Source organism: Eriocheir sinensis, unplaced genomic scaffold, assembly GCF_024679095.1.
Source record: "Eriocheir sinensis breed Jianghai 21 unplaced genomic scaffold, ASM2467909v1 Scaffold565, whole genome shotgun sequence".
Lineage (NCBI taxonomy): Eukaryota > Metazoa > Arthropoda > Malacostraca > Decapoda > Varunidae > Eriocheir > Eriocheir sinensis.
In genome coordinates this window covers 874-16,859 of record NW_026111904.1, presented here as the reverse complement: position 1 = coordinate 16,859, position 15,986 = coordinate 874, and the positions used below count along the sequence as shown (strand labels likewise).

The window sequence follows — 15,986 nt, the reverse complement described above, 5'->3', positions numbered from 1 at the left end:
TACCGGGTTAAGTCTTTCTTGAGCGGCAAGGTTCGTAGGAGCTGTCCAAACGTAGGGTTACTGTACACGACGTTTTGATGATGACACTGTGGTCTGTACATTCTTATATGCGCGGGTGTTGTACGCTGATTGTTGGGTAAATGCACAGCGCTGACTGACTGGTCGTTTCCTCATATACTGGGAGGCGGTGGGGTTGAGTGGGTTGCGTTTTGCTTTGCTTCTTCTATTGAATGTAGGCAATACTTGTACATCTTGTGACTGTATATTTATTTCCGGCGATGAATTACTCATGTGTATTGTGCCCCGAGGAGAAGGCGGGATGATTATTCAATATTCTTCAAGGTTACGGCCAGGGAAGGATCGAAACGTCGAGCACAACAACAGGAAAAAAAATGAATAATCATCCCGTCTTTTCATCGAGGCACAATGCACATGAGTAATTCATCTCCAGAAATAAATAGTCACAAGATTTACAAGTATTACCCACATTCATCGCCGGAAATAAATATACGGTCACAAGATTCACAAGTATTACCCACATTCATCGCCGGAAATAAATATAGTCACAAGATTGACAAGTATTACCTCCATTCATCGGCGGAAATAAATATAGTCACAAGATTTACAAGTATTACCCACATTCATCGCCGGAAATAAATATAGTAACAAGATTTACAAGTATTACCCACATTCATCGCTAGAAATAAATATAGTCACAAGATTTACAAGTATTACCAACATTCATCGCTAGAAATAAATATAGTCACAAGATTTACAAGTATTACCAACATTCATCGCCGGAAATAAATATAGTCACAAGATTCACAAGTATTACCTCCATTCATCGCCGGAAATGAATATAGTCACAAGATTCACAAGTATTACCCACATTCATCGCCGGAAATAAATATACAGTGACAAGATTTACAAGTATTACCCACATTCATCGCCGGAAATAAATATAGTCACAAGATTTACAAGTATTACCTACATTCATCGCCGGAAATAAATATACAGTGACAAGATTTACAAGTATTACCTACATTCATCGCCGGAAATAAATATACAGTGACAAGATTTACAAGTATTACCCACATTCATCGCCGGAAATAAATATAGTCACAAGATTTACAAGTATTACCCACATTCATTGCCGGAAATAAATATAGTCACAAGATTCACAAGTATTACCCACATTCATCGCCGGAAATAAATATACAGTCACAAGATTTACAAGTATTACCCACATTCATCGCCGGAAATAAATATACAGTCACAAGATTAACAAGTATTACCTCCATTCATCGCCGGAAATAAATATAGTCACAAGATTCACAAGTATTACCTCCATTCATCGCCGGAAATAAATATCGTCACAAGATTCACAAGTATTACCCACATTCATCGCCGGAAATAAATATAGTCACAAGATTCACAAGTATTACCCACATTCATCGCCGGAAATAAATATAGTCACAAGATTCACAAGTATTACCCACATTCATCGCCGGAAATAAATATAGTCACAAGATTCACAAGTATTACCCACATTCATCGCCGGAAATAAATATACAGTCACAAGATTTACAAGTATTACCTCCATTCATCGCCGGAAATAAATATACAGTGACAAGATTTACAAGTATTACCCACATTCATCGCCGGAAATAAATATAGTCACAAGATTTACAAGTATTACCTCCATTCATCGCCGGAAATAAATATCGTCACAAGATTTACAAGTATTACCCACATTCATCGCCGGAAATAAATATAGTCACAAGATTCACAAGTATTACCTCCATTCATCGCCGGAAATAAATATACAGTGACAAGATTTACAAGTATTACCCACATTCATCGCCGGAAATAAATATAGTCACAAGATTTACAAGTATTACCCACATTCATCGCCGGAAATAAATATACAGTGACAAGATTTACAAGTATTACCCACATTCATCGCCGGAAATAAATATACAGTGACAAGATTGACAAGTATTACCCACATTCATCGTCGGAAATAAATATAGTCACAAGATTCACAAGTATTACCCACATTCATCGCCGGAAATAAATATAGTCACAAGATTCACAAGTATTACCCACATTCATCGCCGGAAATAAATATAGTCACAAGATTCACAAGTATTACCCACATTCATCGCCGGAAATAAATATACAGTGACAAGATTCACAAGTATTACCCACATTCATCGCCGGAAATAAATATATCAAGACCACATCAGAAAGTGCCGATTCAAAGGCAAGACTTCCGCAATCTCCCTGAACCTGAACCCTACTTTTCGTCAGCTCCGAAGAGCACTTGTCGCTCAAGAAAGACTTAATTAGATGAATGTAGAAAAGTCAACAGAAGGTCAATAGAGCAGAAATAGCAATAGCTTTCAATCTCGTCTGCATAAAAGGGAATTTACTCTCTGGCTACACCAACATCAATATATACAGTAAAGGAAGCGGCTCAAGGGCAAATGAAAACCGAAAGAGCCCGCTAAGCACCGCCCCTGTAAGAAGTAAAGAGTGGCCGGGAAAGAGAGGGCAACTTCGGGCGGAGAGGTGTCTTGATACTCCCCTCCTGAAAGAGGTTATAATGTAAACAGGAGGAATACAGACAAAGGAAGGCTAGTCCAAGGGAAGGATCCGCCTCTTTTTTATAAATAGCCCGAGGATCTTTATTTGGATATATGTTATGAAGAATCAACATACCCGAAAATATAATGAGGTGTGATATTTTTTTCTTTTTTTGTGATTTTTTTTTATTTAAGTCCATCTGTTTCGTCATTATTGCAACAGAAAATTTGCTTTATAACCTTCCTAACAAATTTAGCGAAAAAAATGTTAAAAACTTTTCATTTAGTAGCAAAAAATATCATAAGAAAATGTGCAGTCTGAACTTATTTGCACTATATTATGCAAGAGAGAGAGAGAGAGAGAGAGAGAGAGAGAGAGAGAGAGAGAGAGAGAGAGAGAGAAATATAGATAGATAGATAGATAGATATAAATATAGATAAATAAATAGATAAATAGATAGATAGATATAGATAGATAGATAGATAGATATAAATATAGATAGATAGATAGATAGATATAAATATAGATAGATAGATAGATAGATATAAATATAGATAGATAGATAGATATAGATAGATAGATAGATAGATATGGATTTTTTGATTAATTTTGTATTGCAACATCCCTAGTTCTTAACCTTAGAGTTTTATGACACTCGCGTAGAGACTAAAGGGGCAGATGCGACTAACGTATTATTATCCAGATTATCATAGATGAAAGAAAACGGCGATTAACGATTTTTCTTCCATTTTCTTGTCATAGCGGAATCAAATAGTCAATGTCCCAGACCTGTTATTATATGATTCCTTAGGGTTCACTAATCACATGTCAATGCATTTGTCTTATGGTGTGGCTCCTGTGTCCCCCTTTCAAAGGTATTAATCGCTCTATAGGGCGAGGGTATCGGGACGCGCCAAGTCATTCATTGTTGCCAGGTTTGATCTCCCAGGCTCAAGGGGGCTTCGTGGTGCAGTGGTTAGCACACTCGGCTCACAATCGAGAGAGCCCAGTTTCGATTTCCGGGCGGAGTGGAAGAAATTTGGCGGCTTTTCTGATACCCTACGCCCCTGTCCACCCAGCAGTGAATGGGTACCAGGTATTAATCGGGGGTTGTGTCCCGTCTCCTGGGGTCTGTTCCCTTCTCCTGTAATTCCTTCCCCTTCTGTCTCTCTCCGGCATATGACCACAGATGTTGCGCCGACTAAATGAAACTTTCCAAACTTTCTTCAAAGCTCGCCTGGTTTATTTTCATTGCTTATAGTGTTCTTCTTCACTTTTCACTTTTCAATCCTTTTTTATGTAGATATTAATTCCAAACATGCTTGTAAGTAGATTACACTTGTCATGGCCAAAATTGTGTTCTATCACAGTCACTTGGGTGGCAAACTTTACTCTAAAATATTGTGCATACTTGACTTTCATGCATTTCAACCATACTTTTAAATGTAACGATTGGTGTGTTGGTTGTTGTGGTGGTGAGGGATCTCGTGGTAGCGATGAGCTTGAACTTGGACTTGAGTGTTGGCGCGTACCCGTTATTTGCGTTTTCCTTTGTATAGATTGCCATTCGCCTGTCATCTCCACAAGCCGTTTCCGCTTTAACATGATGTCAGTGAAAGGCTTCAGGGCAATAGTAAATGGTCTGATGCCTTAGCAATAGCTCCCCCAGGCACTAGTTCATCTGAGTGGGAGGAAGGAAAGCAACCCGCATTGGGACTGGTTCGCCACGCCTGCTTATTAGGCATTTAAACTCAGGCTCGGTAAGACATTTAAGTTCTCGGAAAAATGCAAATAAAGTTGTCATTTAATAGCTGATGTAGAAACGGTCATGCCAGAGCGTTTCTCATTTTCGATATTTTTTTTAAAGGGTGCCAGATCATCCCCATAACAAAGAATGGAATAAAATAATGAAGATGCTGGTTAACTTTTGCATAAGGGCTTTGGACAGCGGGTCCGTGGGTGGAGGTAAAGACATGCAGTTAAAAATTTCGGAAAAGCAGTCAGAATGATAATATTGATAGAAGATAAAAAGAAAGACAACATTGCAGAGTAATTTAAAGGGGCTATTACACTGGGCAAATTTTCCGTGGATCTTCAGTCAAACCACGATTTCCGCTAGCGTGGTTCTCATTTGTTTCTTGTTATTGCTGATGATGATGATGGTGAGTAATACCGTCGTCCTTTGGTGAAATCTACCGTTGCTTTGGAAGATCGTGGACACGTCAGAAAAACGCGGAAATATGAGAACCACGCCAGCGGAAATCGTGGTTTGACTGAAGATTCACGGAAAATTTGCCCAGTGTAATAGCCCCTTAAGTAGGAGAGGTCCGTCAGTAAGAGGAGGGGAATTGACGAAACGAAGAGCTCTGACTCTACTCTGTCTAAAAGGACGGTGTTTGTGGAACCCCTCCACACATGAGATGCACACTCCATACCATGGCGGACAAGGCCTTGGATACGGATAGCATCTGGAAGGGCGATAAAACTGGTGGAGACGATACAGAACGCCTAACCTGGAGTTAAGATTTTGAGTTACGGATAGACCAAGAATGTTTAGTGTAGAAGATGGTGAAAGCTGAGTGCTACTGAAGAATGAGGGAGAGGTTTTTGGAAGAGTGTGTAGAGTTGATATATAGGTGGAGAAATTGAGTTTTTTTTATAGTTGAAGGACATTAAATTTCTCCTACCCCATTCAGAAATGATGGCAAGGTCTGAGCTTCAGCGTTCTGCAGCCTCCAATCTATAGTCTTGTAATTCCTGTTGGGAGGGTCTTCTGTCCAAACATACTGAGTAAGGCAGAAAAGTCATCATCATCGAAGTGGATAGGACAAATTGTTTTGGTAAGATCATTAATAAACAACAGAGTGGGGGACAGGGCAGAGCCCTGTGCGGCACCACTATTGATGGCTTTGTGTGAAAAATAGTGGCCGTCAACCACAGCAGAGATAGATCGGCCACAAAAGAAACTGGAGATAAAAGTACAGAAAGAGGGACAAACTATAGAAGGGTTGCAAATATTTGTGCGAGACTCTGTCTGAAGCTTTCGAAATGTCCAAGGCAACTGCAAAAGTTTCCCCGAAACGGGCAAGAGAGGATGACCAGGTGTCTGTCAAAAAGGAGGAAGATCACCAGTAGAACGCCCTTCTCGGAATCCATACGGGTGATTAGAGAGAAGTTCAGGAGTTGAAAGAAACTTAAGAACTTTCTGGTTAGGTTTTTTTTTTTCAAAATCATCAAAAAGTAAAGAAAGTAAAACTATAGAACGTTAGCTTGAGTGATTCGAGTGGTCACCTCTCTTGGGCACAGGCTGTATGGAGGCGTTCTTCCAGCAGGAGAGAAAAGTAGATGTCAAAAGGCTAGGATTAGAAAGAGCAAGGCTGTGGCATTTTCTACGAGTGAAATATATTTTGGTGAGTCGAAAAATATATTGGGCGCGATTTTGTAAGAAAATGTAAAGATCATGGTTAGCAGGAGTGGAAGGCTTTGGTACCTTCGTGAGCTCCCTCTCTATCTTTTATAGAACAAGACAAGTGTGATTGACCTAAAGCTTTTTAACATGAGTAGAGAAGGAAATGGAATGTGTGTCTCCTTTCCAGAGATATTCACCTACGAAATGCGCTGGGCACACACAGAGGAGTCTCTCTCTCCTTGAAGCAGTATTCATTCCACGAAAAATCGGAAAAGTACATCCTCAGATCATCCCACCAAGCTGAAGCGAATTGCCAGAAACACCGCCTCTTCGGTGGACCCAGAGGATGTACAGAAGCGATAAGACAGAGTGCGGAAATAAAGTTGTGATCGGAAGACCATTTTGATATAATATGCTGAAGATTTAAAGGCTAGGTAGAGGTCTAGAATGTTGGGCTTATCTCCAAAGCGGTCTGGGATACGTGTAGGGTGCTGAACCAACTGCTCTAGATCAATGAGGAGACCAAAGTTGTAGGCTTGTTTACCAGGCTGGTCAGTTAAGAAAAAAAGGAAAGTTTGGTTTAGTCGGCGCAACATCTGTGGTCATATGCCGGAGAGAGACAGAAGGGGAAGGAATTATAGGAGAAGGGTACAGACCCCAGGAGACGGGACACAACCCCCGATTAATACCTGGTACCCATTCACTGCTGGGTGGACAGGGGCGTAGGATATCGGAAAAACCGCCCAAATTTTTCCACTCCGCCCGGAAATCGAACCCGGGCTCTCTCGATTGTGAGGTCAGTTAGAGGATGAAAGCCAAAGCTCTGGTGAACATTGAAATCTCCTAAGATGGAGATATCAGCGAAGGGAAAGTGATTCAAGATGTGCTCCACTTTAGAGTTCAAATAGTCGAAAAGTTCAAATAGTCGAAAAGTTCAAATAGTCGAAAAGTTCAAATAGTGAAAGCAATGAAAAAAATAAAATGCGTTCCTCCTCAAAACGTAAATTATTTGAAAAAGAAATGCAAAACTTCAAAAGCCTATGTACATGTTGTTTTAAAATGATTACACTGTTGACAAGAAACAAGAATTGAAGCAAAAATGTATGGAAAATTCATGTTTTAAGTGACACTAATATCTGAAATAAAAGAAAGTAAAAATTCACATTCGAAGAAAAATCATAATCATATGCACATTTATAAGGCAATCTTAAAAAAAAAATCAGATTGCAGCAGTTTTCAGTTTACAACACGCAATAAAATAATAATGTATAACCGAAAAAAAAAATAGAAAAAAAATAATGACAAATAATATATAACATTATCTTCAAACCTGAACAGAAGCAAGTTCATAAAACGTTTTCTTTTGTGTTAAAATTTCAATCTCAGCTGAAACATGAAAAATCATCTATTTGTTTACATTTAGAAAAGGTCTCGAAACATTCAAAAGGATTATTGGCATGCTTGTAAGAACTTTTTTTTCTTAGAATTTGAGCTAAATGACATGGGAATCGAGATAACAGTAAGGTCGATATTTTGGCTTCTCACTTTGGCTTCTCACATTACCTATTTCTAAAGGTCAAAGAGGGGGTCAATCGGGTTCTAATGAGTGTTTCTTTAGGTTCACGGCACACAGGAAGGGTCAAATTACCACCAGGGTCATAAAACTACTCCTGGAAATGTCCCAAACTCCTATGAAAGCCTTGTCAAATATGTGTGCTTGGACGACGAATTGTTTAGTAATACGACCAGCATACCTTGACAATCCTACGTAGATTCGCACATGACCAACAGAGCATGATCGATGTTGAAATCTGGAGATAAGCCAATAAATGAATATGAAGAATAGAAAAGAAATATTGAAAAAAATAATTTGCCAGGAGAACAAATCATGATCAGGGACTTTGATATCAAGAAACTAGCACACCATAAAATTTTAATTATAATAATGTTTACGTATATATAACGGGATATTGACTTCATACTGTCTCTTAATACCTTTGTTTAGGAGAAGCGGGTTGCCGGGACCTATTTCCTATTTATTTTACCTTTCGTCCGCCGTTTTCTGTAAAAGATATATTCACTTCAGCTTTTACGCTTCAGGTCACTTCAAGATTGCAGCTACTCGGCGTCTGAAAGTTTCACGAATGGGAAAACATATAGAAAAGGGACTTAGGGCCGCCTTCACAGTCGTTTTGTTTGTTTTGATCGTTACCAATAGCGCCGATCGACGCTATAGTTTTCCACGTGAAACTGGCCGATGGGGTAGTGGCGGCTGCAGAGGAAGCGAGGGGTGTTGAGAGTGTGTGGCAAGGTGCGGGGCTTGGCTAACCCCGCAGCCGCCACTACCCCATCGGCCAGTTTTACTTGGAAATACAATAGTTTTGTTTAGCATAACCATATTTCGTTTGTACTGTCCTAATCTGGTCCAGATATTATAATTACTAACCAAATTTTACACTTCAGGTCACTTCAAGACAGCAGCTATTCAGCGTCTGGAGTCAAGCGCGATCACCGTGATACAACTGAACAGCATAAGCATCCTATCTCGGCTGTTTGCTGTGATGCTGGTTTGTTTGGTGAACGTATTTTATAAGGGAACTTGATTCATGCTGGGTGATACCTTATTTGCCCTGAAATTCTCCTCACCACTCTATCAGTACAGGAGAGAATTCTGGCTCAAATAGTGTTAATTGATGTTTCCGTGTCAAGACTGTATTACTGTTTTAATATTAGTTTTACGTAAATGTTATAGTAAGCATTTTTGGAATGTGCATAAATTTCTGCTAACAGAACATGATGGTTTATCAAATGATACAAAATGCTTGGTGTTTCAACTAACATATTGATGACCTGTAGTTTTCTGCGTTCACTAGGGAAAGACTTTTTTTTCTCTCTCCGCTGTACGACATTGATTTCCGTAATAATGTAACTGGAGACCAAGGACCAATAGATACTCTCAACGCACAATTATTTCCCCATTTAATATGTACAATAACTTGGAAGACGTTACACTATACATTATTATGAAAAGAATACTGGAATGAATTACGATAAAAGGGCATTATAACTACTGCCATAATAATGTTGTAATATGACATTTTATATTGCCTTTATCTGTTGTAATACCATAAACACTATTGTCTTTTCCCGTTGTTACACTTAAAAGCTATTGACCGTATCCATTGTCAAACAGTTACAATTGCCGTGGTTGTATAGTAATATATCATTTTTTTATTCACACAATTCATAGTAATACCATAACTACTATCGTCCGTATCATACCATATTTACTATTCTACCTATCACTGTCCAATCAAAATTACTATCGTCCGTATCATACCATATTTACTATTCTACCTATCACTGTCCTATCAAAATTACTATCGTCCTTACTCATATCATATTTACTAATCTACCTATCATTGTCACATCAAAATTAATATCGTCCTTACCCGTTGCATACAATAATTAGTGTTCTGAGAAGCATTGAGGGGTGACGTCATGACAGCCGAATATGTGAGATGGCTTGCAGACATGTTCAGGAATCTTGACAGTTATTTGCCATTAGGCCCACCTCAGTTTTTATAATCAACATACACACAAGATTATCTTCCTCAACTCCAACTTCCTATTTCCTAAACTACAGTCTTTCATCCACTCTAATCACACCTCAAGGAATGGGAGAGGAGACCTGTCATATCAATGGTGGGTTTCACTTAAAACCTGGTAGCAGCGGGGATCATGTTTCTTAATGGTCCCTCCAAGCGAGAAAAATGAGAAAAAATCACCCCTCACACAAACCATTTCATAATATTTATCAAAGCATTTGTGATCAGATTATGTATCATCTGTTTTGTATTTTGGGGGGTTTATATCATGGCACAAATTTGGCCCATCGCTGGTACACGGTAAAGCCACAAATTTGGTCCGTCGCTGCTACACGGTAAAGCCACAAATTTGGCTCGTCGCTGCTACACGGTAAAGCCACAAATTTGGCCCGTCGCTGCTACACGGTAAAGCCACAAATTTGGTCCGTCGCTGCTGCACGGTAAAGCCACAAATTTGGTCCGTCGCTGCTACACGGTTAATAAGATTGATGAGGAAGATTTTCATGTATGTGTCCAAAATATATAAAAAAATGGTAAGTAAATCGAATTATGGAAATAAAGATATTGAACAAGAAATTTGCAGATCGAGTACTTTTTTTTTTCTCTCTCCCCACCTTTCTATCCTTCCGCCCCCCTCACTCCTTTTTTTCATTCTCAGTCTCATCCTTTCGTCTCATTTCAGGAGAGAGAGAGAGAGAGAGAGAGAGAGAGAGAGAGAGAGAGAGAGAGAGAGAGAGAGAGAGAGAGAGAGAGAGAGAGAGAGAGAGAGAGAGACAGACAGACAGACAGACAGACAGACAGACAGACAGACAGACAGACAGACAGACAGACAGACAGACAGACAGACAGACAGACAGACAGACAGACAGACAGACAGAGAGAGAGACAGAGACAGACACAGAGAGAGAGAGAGAGAGAGAGAGAGAGAGAGAGAGAGAGAGAGAGAGAGAGAGAGAGAGAGAGAGAGAGAGAGAGAGAGAGAGAGACAGAGAGAGAGAGAGAGACAATGAAGGCTTTGGGAGGTTGGGAGAAATATAAAATCTTAAGAATATTATTATTTTTTACTGAATAATGCAAGAAGAGTTGTATTCTGTTAAACTTAATTAAATGTATCAACAACAACATTCATTTGGTTTCAGATCCATTCACTCGGTTAATGGCTATCGAATATCTTAATATCCGTAAGGAAATTCATCAGCCAGGATGTTTATATATAATTGGTTGATTGATCGTTTAGTGTTGCAAGAAAACAACAAAGGAGAAGGGAGGAGCATGCCATCCCAACCCCCAGGCAGGACAGAGTGTGATTATACAACGAAGGATACATGTGGAAGTAGCACCAGGAAACTAAAAAGATACAATGGTACAAAGGTTTACATAAAAAACTAAGGACCAATAAGAAAATGAGCATGCACGCATCCATGACAACAAAGATGGGAGGAATCCTATACCAATACCAAATTCTCAGAGGGGTGTTGTAAATCATAGGCCGAAAAGTAATGGAGGGTTTTTGCTCATATTGTTTTGATTTTAAAAACATTTAAGACAGTATAATACACAAGAAATCGTAATACTCTGGCACTGCTTAGTCTTAAAGGGGAAAACACCAATAATTACATTTGGAGTGAAAGTCAAGACGCAGGCAACGACGTCCCAAGGGGCAATCTCACACCCTCGTTACCCGCGGAGATAGAAGTGGAAGACATGGCGCGCGGCGAAGTAAAAGGTGAAGCCACAGGAGCCATATTGAGGTTGCTGTGAAGTAGGTGGTAGGTCGGACCAGTCGCGCGCAGTGGCGAACCTTTAACATTTGGCGCCAGGCGCAGTATACTGACCACCGGTGCCCCCTGCGTTATTCCTCGGCGGGGATGTTAACTGCACGACAATTATCGTATTTGTGCGACAATTTAGCTATTCGCACGATGTACGATACAGAGTTGAGAATCGTACACGAATATACGATAGTTGAGTGGCAAATTATATTTTAATATTTGAAAGAAGGAACTGGAGTATTTTTTTGTAAAAAAGAAAAGGTCATTGCATAAAAAAGGTCGATGTCAACATTCGCCGAGAGAGAGAGAGAGAGAGAGAGAGAGAGAGAGAGAGAGAGAGAGAGAGAGAGAGAGAGAGAGAGAGAGAGAGAGAGAGAGAGAGAGAGAGAGAGAGAGAGAGAGAGAGAGAGAGAGAGAGAGAGAGAGAGAGAGAGAGAGAGAGACGCTGTCACTGCCAAATCTTGACTCTTAGTGCGGGGTAGCAGAAGGGCGAGTTTTCTTTCGCTTATATTTCATATTTTCCCTTTGACGTATAACGGTATAATAATAATAACAATAATAATAATAATAATAATAATAATAATAATAATAATAATAATAATAATAATAATAATAATAACAATAATAATAACAATTTTATTTCACCCAAAGGCATATAAACAATACATCGATAAAAAATCGTAAACACTAAAACAAAAAAATTGTACTATTTACTATCATTGTATATGTATGTATATCTATGGACACATACTGCTGTGCCTAGGTATGCACAGTATACCTAGGCACAGCATCGCTACCCCTCATTGTGTACAAACAGCAGGTCCAGCCACTCCTGTTGGAATAAGTGAATGGGGAAAAAATAAACTTATTATGGCGACAGCAAACATAAGAACAATAAATTCAAATTAAATAATAACGGTTTTAGATTTCTAGTGTGAATGTACGATAATATACGTCAACATACGATAATTTTGGCGGCCCGGTACGACAATGTGGGCTATAAAAGTTAACATTCCTGTTCCTCGGTGAAAGTAGCTTGTCATATGGCAGGCTAGCGGAACACGAACAACCTCAAAGGCAGTGAGAAAAGCAGAGGGAAGCAGCAGGTACACGGTATATACTCTCTAGGAACAGCGCAGTTAAAATCATATGTTGACTCTGACATCTGATGACACTTTATTTTATTTTATATTTTTTACAGCAATTCAAAATTGTGTATCCAATTTGGCGCCCCAAAACCGCGCCCAAGGCCTTGGTTCCCCAAAGTCTATATACACCAAGTCAAGTCACGCGCAGGTTTGTGGGAGGAGACACAACCGAGGCGTGGTTTATGCGTGACACTGCTTGGAGCCAAACTAGAGAATGTAGAAACAGGGATTTAGAAAACGAAGAAAGACGGATTAATTTAAATCAATCACTTCAACATGCCCTCCTCACACCCCACACCGCCGTTTGTAGGCATTGGAATTTCAGTCACGCAATAGCACAATAAAAAGACATATTTTTTCGTCAGTGGCTTGCCTGAACGCGCTGTGAAAGGAGGCGAGAATGCATATCCAGAGTGCACACACGGCCCCAACTTTAGTCACCTCTGAACTGACGGGTATTTTTTATTTTTTTTAGCTTCAAGTGACGTCATCCCGCTGCTCCGCCCCAAAACCCCCTCCTGGGCGGACCGGTCGCAGTTTTGAAACAGAGTGACTTGACTTGGTATATATAGATTTAGGTTCCCCCACCCACCCTTATACGTTCGCCACTGGCCGTGCGATACACTGACTGTGACTTGCCTTGACGTCACTATAATACATTTGAACTTTCTGTCAAAATATTTTCTCCAGATATCAGTGGGAATAATATGGAAGTTTAAAACCTGCTTCTAGACCCACAATACAGTTATCAAAAAACGTACAAATCATGTAAGGCAATACTGAATAAGTTTTTTGCTTGATATATATATATAAAAAAGGAGAAATCAAAACAATAAAAGTCAGTACATTTTATTTTGTTACTTCTCAAAGAAACTGAGCACTATGAATGAATAAAAAAATCGAGGCAGCTATATGATCGGCATCAAATAGGTCCAGCACGGGAAACAGATATTGCAAAAAAAATAATGTGCGTATTTTCAAATAATAAGGAAACCTGCTTTGAGAGATGTGTGCAACTTTAGTTCACTCTGATCCATTAAAGTTGTAAGATTGTAAAATTTATCGCTCGTACATTTTTGAAGTCCTTAAATTGCGAACCATGCATTCATTGATGCCGCAACCATCAATGATGCTGAGCTGAACCATATCTATTTCCTTTACAATCTGAATGGCGGAAAACGTTGAAAACGGGCATAAAACATTTTGGAAAGTGCTCAGTTTAGTGCGTTTCTCTCGTATAGAGTGGCACATAGAGCCTAAAATATATCTCAATAAGCCAGGCACTTATGCGACACAAAGCCCATGAAAAAAAAATCCCAGTATCCATTAATAAAACATATTTGCTGGTGAGGTTTACAGATAATGCCAGACAAGTATGTCAAAGCATGTAAGCCAATGTTAGGATAAAGAAGGGGTCGTCTAGTGACTCTAGTATATCGTCACCTTCGTAAACAAACCGCCTAATGTCGGTATTCTTAAACCCTCTCTTCTCACATCAACGCTTTCCTTAGGTCGAAAAGGAGATTAATCGGGTTCTCGTGAGTGTTTTTACAGGTTCACGGTACAGAGGAAGGGTTAAACTACCACCAGGGTCATATAACTACCCCTGGAAATACCCCAAACTCCTACGAAAGCCTTGTCCAATACATGTACTTGGCCAGCGAAATGTTTAAGAATACGGGCTTGTCATTATTTTCTACTTTACAGGAAATCAGAAAAAAGAACTGTCTTTATCTTATTTGGCTAAAGATTTAGGCAGAAATGAAAAGAGCAATTCTAGAACACTCAAACCCTGAATGACGAAGACAACAATACAAAAACGGGCGTCACGTGTTGAAAAATTGATGTAAACAAAAACCTGGAAATCGCTGAAAAATGACATAAGGCGATTATTTTATGAAGGTGACGATATATAACTCAGTGGTCAGCAAGATGTTGTATTAATCAATGACCATATAACCCATTCATAATATATCCCTCATTAATCAATCAATCACGACTGTAAGCGCGTCGCCTCGCCCACCCTTCTACATCAGACCGAGGGGTTTCTACAGGCAAGTCTTCGTGCAGGCTCCCTTCCCATCCTGAGTAACTTAAGGGGCTATTACACTGGGCAAATTTTCCGTGGATCTTCAGTCAAACCACGATTTCCGCTGGCGTGGTTCTCCTATTTCCGCGGTTTTCTGACAAGTCCACGATCTTCCAAAGCTACGGTAGATTTCACCAAAGGACGACGGTATTACTCACCACCATCATCAGCAGCAATAACAAGAAACAAATGAGAAACACGCCAGCGGAAATCGTGGTTTGACTGAAGATCCACGGAAAATTTGCCCAGTGTAATAGCCCCCTTAGAGCAAGATATTGACTTACTCCAACCACGAGCTCTGTGGGCGATACCTTTGCCTCCTCTGTTAGGTGTTTTTCGGCTTACAGTTGTGTTTAGTTTTGGTAATGTTAGTCAGGCTGGCACAAAATTACATCACTGTTCGGGACAGAAGACACAGTTAATGCACTTCACTAAAATGATTGTTGTCAATGAGTTGTTTAAATATACGTTCTCTCTCTCTCTCTCTCTCTCTCTCTCTCTCTCTCTCTCTCTCTCTCTCTCCAATGTTTGCCCTGCATAGATTATAACAGAGAAGGGAGCACAACTGATTTGAAGATCCAGATCTTTGTCCATCTGTAACGGCATTCACTTGTGCTAAGCGAGTCTATAACAACGTGGGCCAATCCAGTCTGTCGTATCGATCGATCTTGACGAGATCCTCCGTTGTTCTGAACTACGCTAACGAGGTATGTGGAATTTTGAAAGATATCAGTGAATTCGCCACACGCATGGATAGGCAGTAATGTTTCAACCATCAACCTTCAAGAGACCTGGATTCCCTCGCCTCGAGAGCCATTACCAGAACCTCGGGCGACTCCGTCATCTGCAAGATTTATTTATTTATTTATTTATTTATTTATTTATTTATATTTTACGTCGTGGCCTATTGCACCTGTAGGCTTCTTCCCGGTGGATCGTGATGGTCGGTCCAAGGCTTCTTTCCGGTGAGGCCTCATGGTCTGCCCAGCCCGTTCTGGCGCAGGCGAGTGTTTATAGTGGCGCCATCCTGCATTGGCTCATGCTGCCCTCCCGGAGCTCATCTTTAATCCTAGAATCTAGAGTCCGGGTTGATAGGTGGTTTTCTGGACAGCATGTGGGTAGTTTTAAGCCACTAGGGGGCGGCTGAAAAATCCCAGCTCGGTGGCTTGGTGGCGGCTTCGTCACGCTATCCACTCAGCCACCGTCTCCCCAAGATACTTAATTTACCGTTTTATTGCCCACAGATGTTCCATAATTCCTTTGATCCACAATAACTCTGTCTATAACCCAGTCCATATAGAACTGCTGAAAATTGATGGAGCACGGACACTGCCCTGCCTCACCCCCGCGATCACGGGAAAGAACATGGAG

At 40.1% G+C, this 15,986-nt stretch overlaps 1 protein-coding gene across 2 annotated transcripts in view; it reads left to right on the top strand.

Annotated features, from left to right (window-relative positions):
• Positions 1–10,460, top strand: part of LOC126993127 (zwei Ig domain protein zig-8-like) — a 57,439-nt gene extending 46,979 nt beyond the window's left edge. For both annotated transcript variants that reach the window (XM_050851990.1, XM_050851991.1), the window contains one exon: positions 8,462–10,460. In XM_050851990.1, the coding sequence (XP_050707947.1) occupies positions 8,462–8,601 (140 nt within the window). In that variant the 3' untranslated portion in view covers positions 8,602–10,460. The remainder of the gene's footprint in view (positions 1–8,461) is intronic.
• The last annotated feature ends 5,526 nt before the right edge of the window (positions 10,461–15,986 follow it).